The 23,651-nt window shown below is 58.7% G+C and overlaps 1 protein-coding gene across 1 annotated transcript; it reads left to right on the top strand.

The window, feature by feature from the left end:
- The first annotated feature begins 215 nt into the window (after positions 1-215).
- Positions 216-23,360, top strand: LMNA (lamin A/C). Its single transcript, XM_075736957.1, has 12 exons — positions 216-676; positions 17,322-17,478; positions 17,681-17,806; positions 17,930-18,100; positions 18,204-18,329; positions 18,437-18,657; positions 18,747-18,951; positions 19,082-19,189; positions 19,381-19,500; positions 19,590-19,688; positions 20,991-21,248; positions 21,778-23,360. Exons 1-12 carry the CDS (start codon positions 327-329, stop codon positions 21,808-21,810), a joined length of 1,974 nt encoding a protein of 657 aa, XP_075593072.1. The 5' UTR covers positions 216-326; the 3' UTR covers positions 21,811-23,360.
- The last annotated feature ends 291 nt before the right edge of the window (positions 23,361-23,651 follow it).

A 23,651-nucleotide genomic window follows, 5' to 3' on the forward strand; every position in this document is an offset into this window, starting at 1 on the left:
GGGGAACTGCACTAGAAAAGGGGAGGGGGCACGGGGTGTTTGCGACGGGGTCACCCTGGGCTGCGTGCCCCAGAGCCGCCCTCCCAAGGCCTCTTTTCCCAGGGATGCTTTTCCAGCCTTTCCCAAGGCTCGAGTGATGCAAGTGGGTTGTCTCCACCCAGGTCGCAGAAACTCCACCCGTCGCCTCCTTGCAGCTCCTCCTCCCGGTGCACAGCCCAGCTGGAATATAAGCAAGTCAGTCAGACAACCAGGAGCAGCTGAGACAGCTGGGTGGGTGGCGCGGGACGCTGAGCTGTGACCTGTCCTTTGCCTTGACGCCGGACCCCATGGCGACGCCTTCGCAGAAGAGGAGCACCCGCAGCGGGGCTTCGGGGACCCCCTTGTCCCCCACCCGCATCACTCGCTTGCAGGAGAAGGAGGACCTGCAGGAGCTCAATGACCGCTTGGCTGTCTACATCGACAAGGTGCGCTCGCTGGAGCTGGAGAACGCCGGCTTGCGGCTCCGCATCACCGAATCGGAGGAGGTGGTGAGCCGGGAGGTCTCCGGCATCAAGGCTGCCTACGAGTCGGAGCTGGCGGATGCCCGCAAGACCTTGGATTCGGTGGCCAAGGAGAGAGCTCGGTTGCAGCTGGAGCTCAGCAAAGTCCGGGAGGAACACAAGGAGCTGAAAGCCCGGTGAGTGCCCTGGGGATGGGGGGGACCGCGGCAAGATGGTCACTGTCGTCACGCTTGGGAGAGAGCCGGGAGGGAGGAAAGAGCAACCTGGAGGAGGCAGGGAGAGGGGAAACCCGTGACCCAGCTGGGGCAGGAGTGTCTGTGGCAGGGACCAAGAGAGGAGGGAAGCTCTCCCGGCATTCCCGCTCTCCCTCCAAGCGCCATCTTTGGCCGGGATGCCCTTGGAGGGGGGATCTGGGAGAAGAGCCGCAAAAGCTCTGGACTGGGGCTGAGCAGACGCACCCCGGGCTCCTGGGTAGGGTCTGACGCAGGGTGTGAGCACTGGCGGCCCCTCCGAGTTCATCCTCCTGGAGCCATTCCTAAACACGCTCCGGCGCAGACTGGGAAGCGGTGCCAGCCAGCTGGCTCCGTCCTGCCCACAGATCTCGCCTGCTCGTCCTATTTTCCTCTGCTGTCTTTGGCACCGGTTAAAGAACCTGCTCCGGTTTTGTTTGCGTTAACCCTCCCTGTGCCGAGCTGTTCTCGCTCTGCGGAGTGCCCTGCTTTGGAGCGAGCAATGCCCGGGTAACGGCCGCATCCCTTTCCCATCGGCTGGCTCTGGGTGACGTGCTCCAGGCTCAAATCCCTCAGCCCCTTCCCATCAGGTTTATCCCTTTCCCGACACCAGAAATTCCCACCTCCTTGCCACCCTGCTACTGCTCTCGGGTGCCTCTGCCCTCCCCTCCTGGGGACGGTGGCGGATGACCAGCGCGGGTCCCCTGAGGACTCGGATCCCTGCACGGGGCTCCCTGCCCGGTGTCACGCTGCTGGCCAGGCAGGGACTGGCCGCGGGGCTTCCCCGGGGTCTGCCAGCCCGCGTGGTGTTGGGACCGCAGCCCTGGCGTTCTCGGCTCCCCGAGTCCTGATCCACGGGAGGAGCGCGTGGGTCCCTTTCCACGATCAGCTTTGGGTCGGGGCAGGGTCCGGGTTGGGCAGTAGTGGGACAACCCCCTCTTCCTCCATTTGATCTTTTGCCTCTTATTCTGGATGCCTTGTTTTGAGTTTGGACCAAATGAGGCTAAAATTAACTTCCTCGGAAGATGCCATAAATATTCTACCTTCTGGGAAGGGAGCAAATGCGCAGCCTTTTACAGCTGTCTTTGAAAGCTGTGCGGCATTTTATATTTAGCTTTCTGTTTCCCCTGCGCTGCTGCGGCTCCGTCCTTATCTAAGGCAGCTTTCCTCATCCTGCTCACCAGATCCCAAGGATCTGGGAGTTGGCGAGACGAGGAGCTGAGCTGTCTAGAGGCTTTTGCTGCCTTATGCAAACCCAGAACTATCTCGGCCATGATCTTTCAAGGGCTGGAAAAAATGCCCAGCCTGCAGCCCGTCCCTGGTTAAGAGCTGTGTGCTCAGCCCGGAGCTGGCTACGCTGCAGAGTGGTCCCTGCAAAAAAAATAAAATTTCTGTTCAGCTTTTTGCTGTGACAGGCTGCGCTCCTGGAGCTTGCCGTGCTCGTCCCCTAACGCTGGCAGATCCCCCCGAAAAAGTGCTTCGACTCGAGGGGATTCCCAAAGAGCGGCTCTCGGTTTGGAGGTGGCTTTGAGGGAGGTTTCAGATGGCTGTTTTTGGAGAATGGGTGGTGAGTGTGGTTTCTGAGAGAGAGAGGTATTTCCATGTGTTGAGTCGTCTCTGAGTCACAGTTTGTGAGATGGAAGAGTGGCTCTGCCGGAGGAAGCCGGTGCTGTTCATTCCTGCCTCTGGCGTGCCCTGTCCTTGGGCGGTGGCACTGGGGACACTTCCCACCCCCCAAAATCCTTGCAAAGGGGCCACAGCTCATCTCGTGTCACTGGGGACCTTCTCGATGTGGCGGAGTTGCTCAGAGAGGGGCACAAATCGGCTGCCAAGCCGTGACGTTGCTCCCAGGGCTCACTTTGGCCGGGGTGACCCGAATCTTTTGGGCATGGTGGAATGGGGCAGCCATGAGCCCGACCCTGCGTGTGGGTCGGAGCCACTCCTGGGGTCGGGGAGGACCCGTTTGCCGGCGTTACTCCGATGTCAGCCATCCGGCTGGGCAGGGAAGTACCGGTCCTGCCGGCTCTGCCTGCCCACCCCGAGCCCCTGGGTCAGCGCCGTGTCCCGGGCGTTTTTTCTAATGTCGGTGCTGTGACGTTTTGCTTGGCTAATAAATGAGTAGCTCTCTGCTCCCCTTGCTCTTCCCGTCAGCCCCGGGGGAAGCGCTGGGTATCTCCCGCGGGGCAGGCGGCTCTGGGGCCACGTTATCAGCACCCGCAGCATCGCCGCTGCCTGCGGCCGCAGTTGTCTCGCCCATGCAGAAGGGAGGGCTGGGGGTGTCGGGGCACGGCGGGTGCTGGGCCCACCCCGGGAAGGAAAGGAGCTGGGTGCTCTGTCTGGGGCAGGGGAAGAGGTGCTGGCTGGAGGGGAACAGCGTGCTCACGGGACACCGGTCTCACCAGCTGCTCACGCGCTGGTGCAAGAGCTGCGTGGGTGGAGGAGGGTCTGGCCGGCCTGGAGCAGAGCTGAGTCGAGAGGTGCAGGCAGCTGCCTGCCCCGTGCCGCCCACCACCCCTTTCTCCCTGCCTGGCTGCTCTTCCCTTTTGGACCGATCTCTTCCCGCTGCCTGTTCGGCCGGCGCGGGAGGGGTTTCCCAAAGCATCCCCCCAGCTCCTTGCACCAGGGGACTCTCATCCCTGTGTCCCCAGCGAGGGGTCCCCTCCCTCCGGGCACGGCTGCCTGGCCCTGTGCCACACGTGTCCCCGGCCCTGCGTGGCCGCTGGCTGCACCGGAGGTCGGCAGTGCCACGGAGAACCAGGACCAGCCTGAAATGTCCCGTCCGGGGTGTCCCTGACCTGTGGTTCCCAAGGAGAGGCACGCATGTGATTTTGGAGGGCACAGGCTCCAGCGTGGTGCTGGGCTGCTGTAGAGAGATGCTCCGTGCCCCGGTCCTGCCCGTTGCGCCCTCTCCATGAGCTGGCTCCTGAATCGCGGGGTGAAAACAGGAGCCGCAGCCGTTGCTTTGCTCCACTGAGGATTCACATCACCCCAGATCCTCGAGGCGGACATATTTGTCAGTGTAAGCCCCGGTTTGGGGGTGCAGGGGTGTATGGATACAGCCCTCGGGCACTTCCATCCCTAAGAGCGGAGCCCCTGGGGGGGTTCCCAGCACCCCGCTCCCATGGTCAAGGGGTGGCTGTGCTGTGGTCGGCTCCCTCCTCCGAAACAGGAACCAGGCCCTCATTAGCAGCGTGGCTGATGAGCGATGGTTTCCTGAATTGCAGCCCCTAACCTGATTAAAACCGGTGCCTTGGCAGTGTCTCTTCCTCGCCAGGCTTAGATCTCATCCCTGGCCCTAATGAGGAAAAATCTCCTGTTTTCAAAGGCAGTTGCTGGGGTGAAGCTTGTTCAAGGGCAGAGCAAAGGAGGCAGCAGCGAGGGTGCCGGGAGGGCTGGGGTGAACCCCACTGCCTTTCCCCATCCCAGATGGATTTTTGCCACGTGCTGGGCTTAGCAATGGCCTTCCAGGAAGGTGCAATTAAACAGCACCCATTTACTGAGCTGGGCGGGGGGAGAAGCCTCCTCGCCGTGGGGCTGGGCGCTGCCTCTGTGCCGCCTCTAGCAGTGATGTGCTTGTGCTGGAACATTTTGCGTGGGGGAGCAACCTCACGCTCCTGGGCTGTTCCCCCCCCCCCAAGCTCTGTCTCGTAGAAACCCTGCCAGGGAAGGAACGGTTTGGCTCGGAGGAGGCTTTGCCCTTTTGGAGCAAACAAAGAACAGCTTGTGCAGCTGGGGGGATGCTTTGGGGGAGCAGGCAACGCGGAGCTGGGGCTGGTCCGGGACCCCCAGCCCCCTCAGGGACCCTCTTAGACATGCCACCCCTGAGTCTCCAGCCCTCTGGACAGATTTATTTCCCCCTGACATCCGTACCCGGCGGCTCAGGATGGCTGGGCATGCCTGCCCTCCCTGCGTGCTGCAGGGCTGAAATGTTCCGTGGCAAAAGTCCCGTTCCTTCGAGGCTGAGGCTTCTGTTACGCCCCAGCTATTTCTGTGCAGGGGGGTATTTCTTGTCTGTGCAAATGTCCAGCCCCCCCCCCCCCCCCCTTTTTTTTTCCCCCAGCTCCCTGAGCAGGATGATCTCAGGTGTGTGGGGAAAAAGGCTCCGACACTTTCATTTTGTGGCTCTGCTCTCATCGCTGCTTGTGCTTGCTGGCATCTTCCGGACATTGCTGTTCCCCTGTCCTGCTGCAGGGCTGGCCTGTCCCCTCGCTGCGTGGTGTGTTCCTGGAGATGAGGGGAACGGGAGGAAATCCCATTGCCTTAAACATTTTTATTACGCTAGGATCCACCCTGGCAAATTAAGGACCTTAACCTCAGAGGTGGGGGGGGGGGGTTAAAGAGAAGTAATTGCAGAGGGAAAGGGGGCTGGGTTTGGTGTGGGAACGCATCCAGCCCCCTGTGCGTCACCTAGCACGGTGCGTCCCAGCCTGCCCTGGCTGCCTGCGCTTGCTGCCACAAGTGGTTTTCAGCCTCGTGCACGTCGTTTTGGTTGTCTGAATCCCATTAATGCTTAAACTTCGGAGCCCAGCAGAAATGAGAGCCTTTCCTGGCGCGATGCTCGGCAGCAACATGCGAAGAGGGTGGCGCGGCTGAGGTGGGGCGCGCAGAGCTGCTGCCAGCTCGTTATTTTGTTAAATTCATGCCCTTTGGGAGCAGCAGTTTCCTTCCCTCCTGGTGGCAGCTGCGATAGGAGGAAACCACCGGAGCTCTTCCCCCCCCATCCCCGGTTCTGGCCAAAATGAGGGCTGGCATGGAGGAGTCCCTGGGAAGCGTCAGCCCAGCGGGTTTGGGATGGGCTGCCCCAGGGTAGGGCTGGGGATTGCCACCAGCTACGTTACCCCCTTCCCCATCCTGCTGTCTTTGTGAGGCCGTTTGCTGAGCCTGTTCCTCCGTGACGGACTCGGCACGAAGCCGGTGCCACGTGAAACCCGTATTTGTCCACAGCTGCCAGCAGTCACCCGCAGCCCCTCACCGGGGTGTCGGGGCTGGGCGCCCACCTGCCTCTGCTCCCTTCCCCTCCCTGCCAAGGACTGAATAGCCCCAGTGTGAAGCTGAACAACTGCAGGGGGGGGTGGCACGGTCCCCCAGCCCTGCTCGGCGCGGTGGCAGCTGGTGCCCTGTGCACGAGCCTCCGGTGCAGGGACACTACGGCGTGGCTCTCGGCCGTCCTGGAGAAGCTCCGTTTCAGTACGTGAAGGGTGTTGCATTGTGTCCGTGAGCCCCACGGTGCGACCTGGGGCTGTGGGTGTTAAAGAGAGCCAAAGGGGATGGAAGTTGGTTAACGAAGTGCATTGAACTGAGCCCACAGAGATGCCACAAAACCAAGCTGGGGTTAGGACACCTCTGTTCCTGAGCGGCGTTGAGGCAGCGTCACCCGGCATTGATTGTAAACCAATTTCCTTTCCACGAAGGTGAAGGCGAAGGCGCCTGTGGCTGGGGTTATCTTCCAAGCCATGGCCAGCTGTAATGCTTTATTGCTGCCTTCCTGTGTTTGGAGCTTGGAAGTGCGATAGCAATAGGGACAAAGTTCCCCAACAACCCGAGGAAGATGCACGGTGAATGCCCTGCTGCCTGTACTTTACCCTGTTTAATTACGGAGTCGTGCCATTGCAGGTATGGGCACCGTGTCAAGTAGTGGTGGAGCCAGGGTTGGGAGCAAACAACGGCTCTTCTGAAGCTTTTGAATTTTTGCATCAGGGCTGTGAGTGGCTCAGAAGTATCTCTGTAGGAGAAGGTTTCTGATAGCAGAGGTCTCTGAACTCTCTTGGACAAAAGCCACCTCCAGCCACTTGCTCTGGCTCCTGCTTTCAACATCCTCGTCCTCCTCCCGTCCACCTTGGTAGACCCAGCCAAGCAAAGCTTGGTGTCTCCCTGCCGCAGTGCTCGGCTGGAGGCTGAGCTTGGTAGTGCCAAATTGTTGGGGTTTCAGTTGATAACAGTTTAGGGACATGCTTTCTCCATTAACGCCCCAACTCTGAGTCTTGTGAGCCCAGAAGAAAGTCTGAGCTCTTGACTTGGATGTGTAACATGGGCTTCAAAGAGGTGGGAGCCCAAAGACTTGGCCCTAGTGCTCACGGGCACCCAGCTGTTTTCCAGCACCGGGGGGTGGCAAATCACCCCACTGCAGCTCCCAGTCCCCACTGGAAAGAGCCACTTGTTTCCCTCTCCCTGCAATACAGTGGTCGAGCAGAGCTCTGGGCTCACCGGTGGCTTTGGGAAGGGCTCTGGATCCAGCCCTGGCCATGCTCACAGAGCCTTTGCAGCCCAGTGGGGAAGCAGGACATGAGCGGTGGCAAAAAAACCCCTCTGTGCCACGCTCCATGGTTGTTGGGTTCTTTAAAATGCCTGTCCACCTCCGTGGGGACAGCGAGGGAGGTTGCAGTGGGGCAGGAGAAGGACTGAAGACCCACGCTGGGCGCAGGCAGGGAGATGAGTCACGCTCAGCTGCGTGTCTTTGGGCTGGAGCAGGGTGCGGCCGCCGCGGGGCTGTGTTTCGCTGCGTCTTCGGGAGGCCACCGCCACTCCGGCAGTCACGTTCGCCTGCCCCTTCCTTCCTGGTGTGACGGGTGCTCACAGATAACCCGCTCCCTGGCATCATCTGTGGGGTGCAAGGGTGCCCCCCGCCCCCGCAGGGCACTGTGCTGTGCTCGCTCCCCCGGTTGTACGTCCCCACCACCCTGCAGGCTCCAGGAGAAATTAGGAAGAGCTTTACAAAGCTGAGCTTTCATGCCGTGTGCTTTAGGGGGGGGAAGCAGGGTGCTGGGGAGAGCAGAAATGCTCCTTGGCATCGTGCTTTCGCAGGCTGGGTTGCACCTGGGGCCCCCGTTTGCAGGGCAGAGACGCAAACCTGCGGTATGCGTGTCCCAACTAGCAAGCGGCACTGCTTTTTGCAACCCAGCCTTGGCTCTGTCATCCCAGTGCAAAAAGCTGCTGGACCGGGGCTTGTCCTGCGGTGGTGCTGAGCAGGAGGGAGGTAATGGGGAGAAGACTGGAGCCTCTTGCAGTGGCCCCGTTTGTGCACGCAGCAATTGGGGCTAAATTGCACTTTCTAGGGATGCCACATCTGCAGCGCTTGCTGGTGGGGAAGCGGTGATTTCCTGCACGCACACCCCGAGCGGGTCCCGGCTTCACCCTGGCATAGCACGCGCTGGCAGGGAATGTCGGCAGAGGTGCGCTGGGAGCATCTGCCGCACCGGCTGCGTATGGCAGAGCGCAGCGAAACGCCTGCACTCGTCTTCGCCGCTGCTTGTACCCGCACCAGGCTGCGTTGTCCCAATGGCATCGCGTTCGAACCCATCCTGGCAGCCGCCCTGGCAGAGGCGGTGACTGGCGCTGGCGGCTGAAGTGGGCAAACAAGGCGGCTCCAGTGTAACGCACGCCGGCCGTGTCGCTGCTGCACGCAAACAAACCTTGTGGCAATGTAAACACCTCGCCTGCCTTTATCTGCGCTCTCGGAGCCAGGGTAGCAAACCCTTTTGTTCCCAGGAAGACGGATGGCAGCTGGATCCAACAATCCCCTGCTTTGTTTCTTAAGCAAATTTTGCTGACCGGAAGCTTTGTGTACCCAGATTTATGGAAAATGGGGTGAGCTGCTGCTCCTGCTGGAGAGGAGAAAGGAGACCTTGAACTTGCTCCCTGTTTTCCCATCCTCTCCGCCTCGTCCCAGGACCCTGCTCCCAGCTGTGGATCAGTGCAACACACCAGGCGCTGGCTGGGGAGCAGCTTTCTCCCCGCAGCGTGGCTGGGACAGCCATGCCCCCGTAAGCAGAGCAACCTCCTCCTTGCTCCATCACCCCGCTTAGGGGCTGCAAAGCTTTGCATTCAGAGACGCCATCAGACCGCACGTGTTTGCAGAGGGAAAGGAGGTGACCGCCACATTTGCATGGTGGCAATGCGTTTCCTCGCTCCTGGGACTGGGATTTGCATCCCTGCTCCTTTTCTGCTGCCGTAAGTCCTGGCCGCATCGCCAGCAAAACACGACCTTATGGTTGTTTCCCCCCGCCCTCGCCCAGCTCCGACACTCCCGGTCCCGGAGACGTGATTAATACGAGTGACTCAGCTGTCTGTTTTTAACTACGTTTGTAAGGCCTCCTCGCACTGTCTCAAATCCCCCGGGAAACACTGGGGATCTGCACTTTGTCTTTGTCCTTTGAGGCGGGGTTTTATAGGCTTTGCATTTCTCATTCATCAAGAGAAGGATGTATTAAAGTAAATCTAATGTTCTGGGATTTCTGTGGAGGTGCAACACTAGCAGTTGTTTTAGGTGCAAAAAACCAAAAAATTGCATACAAAACTTTCCCATTAAGTTTTAACCCAGTTATTTCAAAAACTGGAATTTGCTGTGTTGGAGGAAGATAGTCAAGACTGAGCAAAATCCCTTAAATTTCATTCAGTCCAAAATGTAATTGTTGTGTGAATATTTCTCCATTATATTAAAGACATGAAACTGCGCCTGTCACCATCGTGAATGTTCGCAGTGTTGCAACAAATACTTTGAATTTCCCTGTTCTCTCCCCTTCCCAAAGGCACAAGTATACACAATGCAGGCTTTTATATTATATACAACACTACAAATTGTTGGTAAATGAGGAGTGGCTGAGGGAACTGGGGTGGTTTAGCCTGGAGAAAACGAGTTTCAGGGGAGACCTGATCGTTCTCTACAACTACCTGGAAGGAGATTGTAGCCAGGTGGGTGTTGGACTCTTCTCCCAGGTAACAAGCGATAGGACAAGAGGAAATGGCCTCAAGTTGTGCCAGGGGAAGTTTAGGATGGATATTAGGAAAGATTTCTTTACCCAAAGGGTTGTCAAGTATTGGAACAGGCTGCCCAGGGCAGTGGTGGAGTCCCCATCCCTGGAGGGATTTAACAGACGTGTAGATGTGGTGCTTGGGGACGTGGGTTAGTGGTGGGCTGGGCAGTGCTGGGGTAACGGTTGGACTTGGTGATCTTAAAGGTCTTTTCCAACCAAAACGATTCTATGATTCTAAATTCTGGATTGCAAAAACAAGCTTTTCTCTTGTGTCTTTTCTACTGAAACCTTGTCCTCAGAAGATGGAAAGCGAGCAATGTGGAAGGTGTTGTATTCACATATCTGAGCTATGTCTAAAAAAATTTTCTTTCCAGCACAATTCCAGTCCTTTTTTTAGAGATTTCTTTTTTCCTGATGGAGGACGTTATTGCTTGAATCTATATTTAAGATGGTTTAAGTCCAGGCCATCAGGTGTTTTTTAGATAACCTGATTCAAAATTCTATGGGAAGCCAGCAAAAGGCAAGCTGTTCATAATTATATGGGTTTGGGTCATGCCAAGCTTGGGCTGGCAAGTGGGATTTGATCATAGAATCCTGGAATGGTTTGGGTTGGGAGGGACCTCACAGCCCACCCAGTCCCACCCCTGCCATGGGCAGGGACACCCTCCACTAGCCCAGGTTGCCCAAAGCCCCATCCAACCTGGCCTTGAACACTGCCAGGGAGCCAGGGGCAGCCACAGCTTCTCTGGGCACCCTGTGCCAGGGCCTCAGCACCCTCACAGGGAAGGATTTCTTCCTCATATTTAATTGATCCTCATATCTAATCTAAATCTCCCCTCCTTCAGCTGAAGGCCATGCCCCTTGCCCTGTCACTCCCTGCCCTTGTCACCAGCCCCTCTCCAGCTTTCCTGGATCCCCTGCAGGGACTGGAGGGTGCTCTGAGGTCTCTTCTCCAGGCTGAACAACCCCAACTCTCTCAGCCTGTCTCCATAGCAGAGGTGCTCCAGCCCTTGGATCATCTCCGTGGCCTCCTCTGGCCTTGCTCCAACAGCTCCATGTCCTCCTTGTCCTGGGGACCCCCGAGCTGGACGCAGCACTGCAGGGGGGTCTCACCAGAGCGGAGCAGAGGGGCAGAACCCCCTCCCTCGACCTGCTGGTCACGCTGCTGGACACGCAGCCCAGGACACGGTTGGCTTTCTGGGCTGCAAGCGCACATTGCTGGGTCATGCTGAGCTTCTCATCCCTCAACACCCCCAAGTCCTTCTCCTCAGGGCTGCTCTCCATCCATTCTCTGCCCAGCCTGTAGTTGTGCTGGGGTTGCGCCGACCCACGTGCAGGACCTTGCATTTGGCCTTGTTGAACTTCATGAGGTTTGCACACTTTGCATCAGTATTTGATCATGATTTTTCCAAGCAGCTGAGATGTTCAGGTTTTTAAAGTCTTTGGTGATTTTTTTTTTTTTTCCCAATGGAAAGTATGGTTTTTGCAAGCAAGGAACCAGCCCTCCCACTGGAAACTCCAGGACCATCAAATTGCCAAGCTCCACAGTAGCAGCTCTGGGGACAAACCTGGGACTGGACCAGTTTTGATAAATCAAATTTCAACTGGTGGCATTTTGCATCTAATCCCAGCCTGGAAGCCTGGATCTCTGCTTGTTCCAGGTAACCCAGGGGTTTGGTGGCGAAGGGAATCCCTGGGGAGATTCTGCCCTCGTTTTGCTCGCTTGTCCCTGAGGCTCAGCCACAACTGGTGGCTTCCAGCAGCCGATGCTCACTTGCTTTTTCCCAGCTCTTTGTATCTGCCTCCTGTGGCTTGCTGCACCCTGGAAAAGTTCAAGGTGGCTGTGAAAAAAGGTTTCACAGGCAGCAAGGCGCTGGCAGAGCCGGCAGGAAGTTGTTACGTCTTCTCCAGACTGGGACACACATCTGTGGAGAATAAACCCAGCCCCTCGTCTATGCAGACACATTGATTTATGCCTGATGCAAACCTCAAGTGGGGCCCCCAAAAATACCAGCATGGGCAGTGGGAAGCCAAGTCCTCTCCGTTCCCCCATCGCCTCCCACATGGGAGCCGGCAAAACCCCTTTTTCCAGCTACAAAACCCCTCCGGTAATACCATCTGCCCTTCAAAACCACAGAGCCCTCCTGTTACCAGGGGGGACTCGGCCCAAACAGCGACGTCACTCGGTGACTTGGGATTTCCATTTCGAGCTGCTGGCGAAGGCTGGGATGAGTCACCAGCGCTGGCGTGACAGCCCGCCATGGGGAGCGGGTGACACCGGGGCTCCCCAGCCAGCACGGTGTGCGTGAGGCATTTTAATATACTATTTATTCTCTGAAATCGTGTTTCCGGCTTTTAAGAGGGGATGGGGAAGCCCATCGGTCCGCACCTTGGTCACGTGCGTTGATTTGTAGGAGTGCTGATGGAGCCTAATTGCTTCTCCCCATCCCTGCGAGGCTGCAGGGAGAGAGCGCGTGGGCGCGGGGTGTTTGCTCCGGCATATCCGGCGAAAGGAGAAAAGCTCCTAAAGGTTTTGCGGGGAGTATTTGTAGCTGATTCCTGGAGGTATCGGATGCGATCGGGTCCAGTCATGCTGGACTTCGGATGCGCCCGCAGCTCCCGGTGAGGCTCCTGGCGATGGGGTTTGTGGAGGCACAGGAATGACTGAGATTTGGGGAACCCCAGGCTGAAGGGTCTGTTTGCATCCCTGAGAAATGCTCTTTTCTGGTTCCTAACGAAGCAGCGGGTTTGGTTCATTTTTAGGGTGCAAGGAAAGGCCGCATCCCAATTCCAGGAGCGGAGGGAAGCCCAGCTCTTAGGAGATGCCAACAAGCTGTTCTCGCTCCTCTGGGGCTGCGTGGAGCTGAGCAACCCGCTCAGCCCCAGGGACGAGCGTGCCAGGAGCGTGCGGCGTGACCGGCGCCGACCCTGGCACCAGGAAGGGGCTTTGGCACAGCTGACGCCGGAGGGTGGGGGCTGTTTCCATGCGTCCTCGCACACAGCCGGCGCTGGCATCCCCTGGCTGCCGTTTGGCAGGGGGTTTGGTGCCTAACAGGATACTGGCTTGTGCAGATGTTGTCCCCGCTATACATCGCGCTGGCTATTTACGGCTCCCCTGCTAGGAGACCAACTTATGTTTATCCTGGTGATTTGGCAAAGGCGCAGCGGCACGGATGAGTCAGGAGCTGGGAGAAGCTGCTTTGCCACATTCCCATTGCCCCACCGCAGAGGTTTTCCTAAGACAGCCTTTCCTCACGCTGCCTGTGCGGCTTGTCCTGGTCCCTGGGATGGGGGTATGATCCCTGGGATGGGGGAATGATCCCTGGGATAGGAGTAGCGATCCCCAGGACCGATCCCCGGTGCCGGAGGGAGCCCAGTGCAGAGCAGCAAGCCCAAGGTGGGGCAGAGCAGATTTTCTGGGTCCTCCCAGCAATCACAAACCTCCGTGGGCACATGACGCCCTCTCTTACCTCAGTTTCCCAAGCTGTAAATAAGTGATAAAGTCTTTTCTGGGGAAGCGTTTCCCCAGCCTCGTGGCGGGTTTGCAGGGTTGGTTGTGTCACCTGGCAGCAAGGTGAGCAAGAAACCTGCAGTCCCTGGGGATTTGCAGACGTGCCAAAAAGATTTATAGATGGGGCATGAGCCTGCGAGTTCCCCTGACTTGGCACCTTGTCTGGGGTGTGGCGGCTGCGATTTGGAGGCAGGGAAGGAGGGGAACGCCTGTTTCTCCACTGGCTCCATCCCACCCCGTTGGTCCCTTTCCAGCGTGCGAAGCTCGGCGCTGCCCAAGCGCCGCCGCGCTGAACGGCAGCCGCTCAGAAACGGCTCGTGGTGTTCAGCAGTAGGGTGAAACCAAAGGGTGTTTCCTAAAAATGCATCTAGTGGGCTTTGGCTTCTCAGAGAGGGTTGGCACCCTTCCGCCAGCACGTGCCCAAAGCTGCTCGCCTCCCGTGAGCTCCGATGGCTCTGGCCTGTCGCAGCTTTTTCAGAGGGAGAGCCCAGAGCTGCCAGGTTTCTGGGCAGGGATTTTGGGGCAGAGCGAAGGGGAGCAATAGCAGACGCTGGGTGCTGCTCTGCGGGGCTGTCCCTGATCCTTCTGCAGGGACCGTCCGCCCCGAGGGGCTCTTCAGCCGTGGTCCTTTTTGAAGGCTTTGCGTCAGCTTTGCAGGCTTGTTTCTGTGTCTGTGCTGAGTACAGTCAGAGCAGGTCCAACTTTCCATTAACATTTGGATTTTCTGGCAGCTCAGCTGCAATTTTCTTCTTCTTTTTTTTTTTTTTTCCTCCTTCCTGCTTTTAAAAGCTAAAAATAAAATGTCTTGAGGCCCCTTTTCCCTCCATCTTTTCTCTTGAGACATTTGTTTCTTGAGGATTTGGTGCCTCCGTTGTGTATTCTCCTCTTGGCTTCAATAAATGCTTGTTTTTACACCCAACTCTCCTGGCACGGGGGATCAAATCCTGCGGGATGCTGAGCCCATGTCCCCTGGCTGCAGGCACGCAGCCCTCCAGGATGAATTTCTGCTTCCCTTTTGGCTGGCAGAGGATTTGGGATCTTTTAGACTCTAGCAGGCAGGATGGGGAGAGCAGTGAAACCCTCCGGGGAGGAGGAGGAAGAGGAGGAGGAAGGTCCCCATTCGTCCTCTTGCCGAGGGAAGCAGGAGCGACGCAGCTGCCGTGAAAGTTTTTATTTTTAGCCCAGCACCAGCTGGAACCTGGGAGGCTGCAGGGAAAAAAAAAAAACAACCAAAAAACACAGGACCTAACGGGAGGTGAGGGGAAAACCCAATCCCTGGCTGGGCTGGAACGGGGATCACAAGGGCTTGCACGGACCCATGGGCACGGGGGTCCCCGGCATGCGGGAGGATGTGCGTGCGTGGTGAAATCTCGTCTGGAGGCTGCCACGTGCGGGATCAGGGCTGTATTTTGAAGGAACACAGCGGGGAGATGCTCAGGTCCCAGCGAGCCATGTCACGCAGACCTCCGGAGTCGCTGGAGGAAAGGACGGGACAGGACAGGATTGATCTCACCCGTCTCGTTCCTGCTCCCAAACTCAGCCCTGCCGCCGCTGCAACTCCGAGCTCCTGTCCCTGCTCCTCCCCGGTATAACCCAGTGCTGAGCATAGGAGGCTTTGACGGAGAAGGGATTTGTCCTCCGTTCTTTGGGATTTACCCTGGGGCTTTCTAGACATCCCCGTGTCTTGCTCTGAGCCCTGGATCCCTCCAAGTCCCTGGAGAGGGCGAATCTGTCACCGCTGCGGAGGTACGAGTGTAACCATCTAGTCTCGGTATTTCCCCCTCCTTATTTCACTTATCAATGGTGCTGGTGTCCCATAAAGAGTCGGAGGCTTCGGGACGTGCCTGGCGCTGCACATGCCGCCAGCCCCAAAGCGCCAGAGACCCCCAGCCGCACCCAAGTCTCTGCAGCTGACGCAGCGAGCAAAGAGCTACGGGAGCAAAACGCCAAGGGCACGCTCTTCCCAGAATTAAGAGGTGGTTAATTCGGTCAAGGACAGCAGGATTAAACCCTGCCGGCAGTGCTGGGGTGGCCACGCTGGCTGCAAGGTTGATCTGTTGCCAGATGGGAAAACAGCCTCAAATGTTGCTCGCAATGAGCCGAGGAGGCTCCGGATCTGTTCCCAGATGGCATTTTTGTCCGATGAGTCACTGGCATGAAAGAAGCGGGTTGCATGGGAAGGACCCGCCGGCGTGTTGCTCGGGCGGCCGGCTCCAGCAAGCGGGACCGCAGTTCCCCGCAAAAAGGGGGCTAATCGAGTATAGCAGGGCCTTCTGCCACGTGAATGTCTCGAAACAACCGCTCCGTGCTGGCTCAAGTCAGAAAGCAGAAAGAAATGGGGGAAAATGTGCTGTTTTCCGAGCAAGGAGCTCCCCACATGCGTACAAGCGTGGGCATGCCGGTCCCTGCCTGTCCTGGGGTCCCCGTGGGCAGGAGCAAAAGAGTCGAACCACCTCCTCAGCGTCTCGCTGCCAACGGTCCCCATCCTGCCCCGGGGCTGGATCCTGCAGCTGGGGGGGGCTGAGCGCCGTCTCTACCGCCAGCCCCTCCCTGGTATTTTTAACCCGTGATCTCATGGCACGGGTGTGCGCTCACCGCCTCAGGAATGCGCACCACGCGCCGGCATGCAGCCAGCGCTCGCCCACGACCGAGGGGGCACCGGACCCAGCGCCGGTCCCCGGGCACATCCTGCCTTCCATGGGTCCTAAACCCGATTTTGAGGGAGGTGGGGTGACAATCTCGGCGTGCGAGCCACCCCGGTGCTGACAGCCACTGGGTGCCGCAGAAAGCGCATCGGGGCTTTTCTTTTTATAGGGCTTACCAAAGTAGCGTCAGGTGGTGGTTGGTGGTTCGGTCGGATCAAATTCCCTGTGCACAGCGACATGTCTCGGGTCCGCTGCCTGTAAGAAATGGCCTTGACCCACCGTCAGCGGGCTTAAAAAGCGAGGGAGTAAACGGAGGCATGGGATGACGTGAGGGTGCTGAGGTTGCCCGGTGATGCTGGAGGCTGGGAGACACCCCCCCCAACCCCAGCTCATCGCCCGGTGCCCTCCGTCTGCTCCGGGAGAGGCACCAGCCTCCCGGCACTGGCAAGGTGCCGCAGGTTTCTCTGTCCTGCTGCTGCCTCGGTTGGGCAACTGTGTCACAGGGCGGCTTCTGCACCCTCCTGCTCCCACGCTGCTCCCCGGCTGCCGCCGCGCCATACAGCCCGGTGCCGCACAGCGTAGCACGGTGCGGCACTGTTCTGCACCGCGCTGCACTGTGCTGCGCCGCACCGCGCTCCGTGTCACACCACGCTGCTCTGTGCCACGCCGTGCTGCACCACGTCACACCATGCCGTGCTGCACCGTGTCACGCTATGCCGCACCATGCTGCACCGTGTCACACCATGCCGTGCTGCACCGTGTCACAGCATGCTGCACCGTGCCACACCATGCCGTGCTGCACCGTGTCACAGCATGCTGCACTGTGCTGAACCGTGTCGCACCACGCTGTGTTACACCATGTCACACCACACTGCAACACTGTGCCACACCATGCTGCACCGTGTCACACCACGCTGCACTGTGCCACACCGTGCTGCGCCGTGTCACGCCACGCCATGTTGCACCGTGCCACACTACACTGCACCGTGTCACGCCACGCCATGTTGCACCGTGCCACACTACACTGCACCGTGTCACGCCACGCCATGTTGCACCGTGTCACACCATGCTGCACCGTGTCACACCGTGCTGCACCGTGTCATACCATGCTGCACCGTGCTGCATCGTGTCACGCCATGCCGTGTTGCACTGTGTCACACCATGCTGCACCATGTCACACCGTGCTGCACCGTGTCACAACGTGCTACACCGTGCTGCACTGTGTCACGCCATGCCGTGTTGTACCGTGTCACGCCATGCTGCACCGTGTCACACCGTGCTACACCGTGTCATACCGTGCTGCACCGTGTCATGCCATGCTGCACCGTGCTGCACCGTGTCACTCCACGCCGTGTTGCACCGTGTCACACCACGCCGCACCGTGTCACACCACGCCTGTGCCGCTCCGGCACCAGCCTGGTCCGCACTGACCTCTAGTGGGTGCAGGCCGTGGGTGTGTGTATTGCACACGGGCGTTACAGCCCTGCGACACCTCCTGCTCACCCAGTTTTTTCCCAGTCCTTTCTGCTTTCCAGTATGCAAACTGGCGCTGGACACGCCGGGTGGCTGGGACCTACGAGTCCCTTTGGCGGGTGGGTGTCAGGTACAATCCCGTTGCTCTTTTGGGGGCAATGGGTGGTTTCTCGCTGCCGTGCCGTTCACCCGCGCCATCGGGTGCATTGCAGGAATGCCAAGAAGGAAGGGGACCTGCTGACCGCCCAGGCGCGCCTCAAGGACGTGGAGGCTTTGCTTAACTCCAAGGAGGCTGCGCTCTCCACAGCCCTGAGCGAGAAGAGGAATCTGGAGTCTGAAGTGCGCGACCTGAGGGCGCAGGTGGCCAAGGTGAGCGGTGGCAGCCCTGTCCCCAACTGCCCCAGGGACCCCTCCTTGTCCTCTGCCCGCCTGGGGTCTGCCAGATCCCCGCTGTGCCAGGGGACCATGGGGCAGAGACGCGGCTGGGTGGTGGGTCCCCGGGCAGCGCCGGGTGCTGTGCCTGGGCGGTCCCCAGGCGCTGGTAGTGACGGTCCTTCTCGATTCCCTGCAGCTGGAAAGCGCCTTGAGCGAAGCCAAGAAGCAGCTGCAGGATGAGATGCTGCGCCGTGTGGATGCTGAGAACCGACTGCAGACGCTGAAGGAAGAGCTGGAGTTCCAGAAAAACATTTACAGCGAGGTGAGCCACGATGTGCCGCTGCGGTGCCAGGCTTGCTTGGGGTGACGCCACCCATGTGTTGTGTCCCCATCCCCAAGCCGATCCCACCCCAAGGTGACGCTGTGTCCCCTGACCTGTCCCCAGGAGCTGCGGGAGACCAAGCGCCGCCACGAGACCCGGCTGGTGGAGATCGACAACGGGCGGCAGCGGGAGTTTGAGAGCAAGCTCTCCGAAGCCTTGCAGGACCTGCGGAGCCAGCATGAAGCCCAGATCAGGCTTTACAAGGAGGAACTGGAGAAGACCTACGGGGCGAAGGTGAGCAGCACCCACACACCGCCGTTCTCTTCCCACCCTACCATGCGGGGTGCCGGTGGGCAGAGGGTGCCGGGGATGCTAACCCACCCGTCTTGTCCTCCAGCTGGAGAACGCCAAGCAGTCGGCTGAGAGGAACAGCAACATGGTGGGTGCTGCCCACGAGGAGCTACAACAAACCCACACCCGCATTGACAGCCTCTCCTCCGAAGTCAGCCAGCTGCAGAAGCAGGTGAGTCAGGACCAAGGGGTTCCTCTGGATGTCTGCCCCTGGGGATGGTCCCCTCCTGGGGACGGCCCCAGGTGGAGCAGCCACCCTCACCTTCCCTCCCTGCACAGCTGGCTGCCAAGGAGGCGAAGCTGCACGATTTGGAGGATATTCTGGCCAGGGAACGTGAGACCAACCGGCGCCTGCTCTCCGACAAGGAGCGGGAGATGGCTGAGATGCGGTCACGCATGCAGCAGCAGCTGGACGAGTACCAGGAGCTGCTGGACATCAAGCTGGCTCTGGACATGGAGATCAACGCCTACCGCAAGCTGCTGGAGGGCGAGGAGGAGCGGTGAGCACGGGGTGCTGCGCCTGGTGGGCTATGCGGGCCCCAGCCCTCATGTCCTCGCTGACTCCATCTCACCTTCTCCTTCTGCCCAGGCTGAGGCTGTCCCCCAGCCCTTCCTCCCACAAAGGTGCATCCCGTAGCCACTTGTCCACCCCGGGCTCCTCCAAGAAGAGGAAGCTGGAGGACGGCGAGAGTCGGACCAGCTTCTCCCACCACGCCCGGACAAGCGGCCGCGTCGGTGTGGAGGAGGTGGACTTGGAGGGCAAATTTGTCCGTCTGAGGAACAAGTCGAATGAGGTGTGTTCGCCTTCGAGGGGGATCCCTGAGGGGGTAGCTCAGCCCCACTTCACTTCGTGGGCGGGAGGTGAACCGGGGCAAGCTGGGGAGGAACGGGGGGGGGCTGAGGTTGCTGCTCTCTCTCTTGCAGGACCAGGCGATGGGGAACTGGCAGATCAAGCGGCAGAATGGAGACGATCCCCCCATCACCTACCGCTTCCCCCCAAAGTTCACCCTGAAGGCCGGCCAGGTGGTCACGGTGAGTCACTGCCCGGCGAAGGATCCAGCCGAGATCCCAAACCCGGCCGGGCCGCTGGTGATGCGGAGCAGCTGGAGCCAGGGCACAGGCTCCTTGGCGCGTGGCTTTTTTGGGGGGGAAGAGCACCACATCCTCGAGGTCTGGGCTCTGCAGACCTGAGGTGTTGCTTTTCTCTGTGCTTTTCTCCCTAGATCTGGGCCTCAGGGGCTGGGGTGGCCCATAGCCCCCCCACCAACATGGTGTGGAGAGCCCAGAACAGCTGGGGCTCCGGGGACAGCCTGCGCACTGCCCTCATCAACTCCAGCGGAGAGGTGAGAGCACAACGACAGCGCCGGGTCGGGGCACGGGCGGGGGGCAGCGGACACCAAACCCCCCCAACTCCTTTTCCTGTCCCCCGCAGGAGGTGGCCATGCGGAAACTGGTCCGCACCGTGATCATCAACGACGAAGATGAGGATGAGGATGATGATGAAGTCAACATGCACCACCGCCATCACCATGTGAGTGCCGTGCTGGGGAGGGTGCTGGTCCCTGGGGGCTGTTGCAGGGATGCTGGGGGAGCTGGGGTCCGGTCCGTCAGGGTGGGGGGCAGCTCATCATCGCACAGGATCAGGCCTTGCGGGAGAAGGCAGTTGGGAAGCCGCCACGGAAACAACACTTAGGAGAAGCCAACAGACCTCTGGCACCTGGAGAAGATTACTGCTTGCCAAAAAAGCTCCAGAGACCTTGGTGGAAGTTATCTCCAACACTGAGCAACCTTGACCTGCTGCAAAAAGGGCTGGAGGAGCCAGGAGGGAGGCTGAGCTGGTGCCTCACGTCACTTGGAGGTGGAGGACAGGATGGTGGGAAGTTGATGGACGACACTTCTCCGCGGCAGCTGCTCCACTTCGCGAGGGCACTGGAACAAATCCAGAGGTGACTTTGTCCTTCCTCTCAGCCCATCACTCCCCTCGTGGAGCTGAAACATGCACCAGGAAGAGCAGTGGGCAGCGAGCAGGCAGCAGGCAGCGAGCAGGCAGCAGGCAGAGAGCAGGCAGTGTGCCAGGAGCACAGCTGCAGCCGCTTCTCCCTGTAGCACAGCAAACGTCCCCGTCTGCAGCCCAGGAGCCCCGGCCAGCCCGTCCCACAGGGAGAGATCCGTCTTGCAGATGAGATGCCCGCAGGAATCCCGCAAGGAGAGATGCCATCGCTGCCACGCCGTGCCTCAACGCTGGCAAAAAATCTGCCCGATGCCGGTCCCCGGAGCTCTGTGACAGGAGCAAGATGGGGCATCCATCGTCCGCTTTCCTTTGAGTTCTCTGGATCTGAAGAGCTGTGCCGAGACGGACATTGATTATCCCTGGATGGAGGAGCCAAGCCTCTGCAGGGCCAGTGCTGCCCATTTGTCTGGGAGCAAAATCCTTTCCAAGGGCAAATTTCCCGTTGGAAAGCAGCTCGCGCTCTCCCAGGCAGTGAGGAAGAGGATGCTCTTAGACAAGCACGAGAGAAGCACAGTTAAGATGTCTCCTGCGTGCTGAGACCCTGTGGTGCAAGGACAGGGCAGCAGGGACAGTTCACCCATCTGCAGTGTGCCAGCCCCAGTAATTTGGGATAATAATGATAATAATAGCAGCAATGGAAATAATATTTTATTATTTTTAAACCGCGCGATAGGATGGGTGGAGTGCGGACCCTCTTTGAAGACTAGCTTGAAGAGCCCTCCTGGGTCACATCGGTCCCCAGGGCAGGGCGCTCAGGGTAGAAGATGCTCGGGGAGGTGCTCAGGGTTGTTTTGTCTGTGTTCCCCCCACCCTCACATCCAGGGTAGCTGCAGTGGCTCTGGGGACCCCGGCGAATACAACCTCCGCTCGCGCACGGTGGTCTGCGGCACGTGCGGTCAGCCGGCCGACAAGTCAGGCAGCCAGAACGCCGGTATCAACACCGTGTCCTCGGGCTCGTCCACTTCCAGCGTGACCGTCACCCGCAGCTACCGCAGCATCGGTGACTCTGGCAGCATCGGCCTTGGGGACAACCTGGTGACCAGGACCTACCTCCTGGGGAACTCCAGCCCCCGTAGGCAGGTGAGTGGGGTTCCCGGACCCCGGGGTCCGGGCTGTCCCTGTCTGCTGGGTCTCCACCCTGTCCCTGCATCATCCTTTCCCAACAAGGTCGGCGCTTGCGGGGGTCCCTTCCCCTCCTTCCTCTCCTCCTCTCCGCTTTTCCTCTTATCCCGGGCACCTTCGGCCTTGCACGAGCCTCTTTGTAAGGGGAACGTGGAGGCTGAGAGGGATCGGAAAGGGACGTGGCCGCAGCATCTCCCCACCCCACCCCGTGTCTGGCCCCCTTGGGAGCCCCGGAGCATCCCTCATCCTCTGTGGCTTTCGTTCCACCGCTGCCGAGCGTTATTCTCAAATTTCTGACTTCGGTGCTATAAGTACCCCAGCCAAGGGGTATTTATTGTACCCCAAGGGCCAGGGCGGATGAAAGTCAGGGCACCGTGGGCATCTACAACGTCCCGCTTGGACGTTGCTGCTTCCTTTGCAGCCAGAGCAAATGGATGGTGACACTGGGTTATTTTTAATTTTCTTCTTTTTTCTTTCTTCCTCCCAGGCTCAGGCTGTGCAAAACTGCAGCATCATGTAACTTCATGGCACCATTCCTGTGTTTCCTGGCCATCTTGAGCTAGTTTTTTCCCAAAGCAAAAGAAATTTTTTTTTTTTCCTTAAAAAAAAAAATGATATCAAAAACCAAGGTTGGATTTTTTTTGTTTTCTATAGCAGGAATTTTATATATATATATATATTAAAAAATGCTAAAAGATGCTTTGATTTTTTTTGTAAAGAAAAAATCTATTTCTATAAAAAAATACCAAACAAAAAAAAGCTTTTCAGCTTCAAAATTTTTTTAAAACTTCAGCCAAAGACACCGAGGAATTGTGTTTACCGAACAGCCATGCAGGAAGAGATTGTAGTTTAACTGCTCTTTAGATTATATCTTTTTTGCCAAAGCTTTTTATATAGATTTGGAAGAAGCAAAGCCATCCCCGTCAGAGCTGCGCGCTCCTGCACGCGTTGGGCGTTGCGCTGCAGCAGGAGCAGATCCGCAGAGGTGCTGGGGCAGAGGCTGAGCGCCCTGACGCTGTGGCAGATCATCCCGTCTGCGCTGGTGGGCACGTGCCGTGCAGGATTGCTGTCTCAAGCAGAGCACAGCGCATTTGCAACCCTTTTTTTTTTTTTTTTTTTTTTTTTTTGGATCCGAACCCAAAATTCACTATTTTTTTTTTTTTTTTTTTTTTTTCTTCCCCCCCCCCCCCCCCCTTTAATTTTTTTATTTCACTGCAGTGCTGGTGCGGGGGGCTCCCGGCAGCTCGCGGGCGATGCCCCACGTCTCTCTGCGGCCATGCGGGCATTACCCCCCCCCCTTCCCAGCCCCTTGCCCGCATGCACCCCCATCGCTCCACGTACTGTATTTCCCACCTGAGACACCTCTTGCCCTTCGAGTTTGGGTTTTTTTGTTTTTTTTTTTTATTTTTAAGCAGCCGAGTTGTGCCTTAGCCAAGGCGGGGGCCGCTCTACAGCAGGGCTGGGAGCCCCGCGGAACCCCGCACGCCATCGAGGGTGGATGGAGTAGGGGAAGTGAAACCCCACCGGAGCTGCATCCTGGGACCAGATGGATTTGACGGATGGAGTGATGGAGCTCGCTCCTGCGGGCTTGAACCCAGCGGGACCCCCTTGGATCCCCTCTTTGGGGGCTGCTGCATCCAGTGGGGTTCACCCCTGGTTTTTCTCAGCTGTGGTCAGTTGAGCTCTTCTCCGGTGGTAGGATCTCAGGAGCCCGTTTCAGGGCAGGATAAGGCCAAGGATGCTTAGTGCAGGACAGGGCTGGTTTGCCAGGAGGGCACTGAGGAAGGCGTTTTGTTTGAGTGGGGGGGATTTTGGGGTCCGGCACGGGCAGCTCCCCTCTCTGCAAGGGTCCATCCAGCCATTGACAGAGATTTCAGCTTTTTGCCTCGATTGGGGAACACCCGCAGCACCCCCTGCCTCGAGTGCAGTCCTGGGGGCAGGATCAGGTCCCCAGCGCAAGCCCCCCGCTCCGGTGGGATCTGGTGAGACCACGTATGTATCTCTGCTTGCAAAGCTTCTGTATTACTGCCTGTATTTCCTTCCCGAATCAATACAGCTGAACCTTTCCCACCCCGTGTGCTGTCGTCATTGCTGTCCTGGGGGGGGGGGGGGGGATTTTTGGGGGGTGGGCTTTGCTGCACCCCAGCCTGGTGCAGCTCGCTCTTGGCCCCGGGGGGGGAGAGCTCTGTTAGCCAGGGCTGGGGCTCAGCACCCTACCACAGATAGGGGGAAAGCAGGGTGGCCCCGTGCACCCTGACTCACCCGGGGGGGTGCCCGGGATGGGGTGCTGAGGGTGGGGGCAGCCAAGGTCCTTGCAGGGCCAGGAGCCTCCTGGACCCCGTGCTGAGAGGTGCTGGCGGG

This window comes from Balearica regulorum, chromosome 28 (assembly GCF_011004875.1).
Source record: "Balearica regulorum gibbericeps isolate bBalReg1 chromosome 28, bBalReg1.pri, whole genome shotgun sequence".
Taxonomy (NCBI): domain Eukaryota; kingdom Metazoa; phylum Chordata; class Aves; order Gruiformes; family Gruidae; genus Balearica; species Balearica regulorum.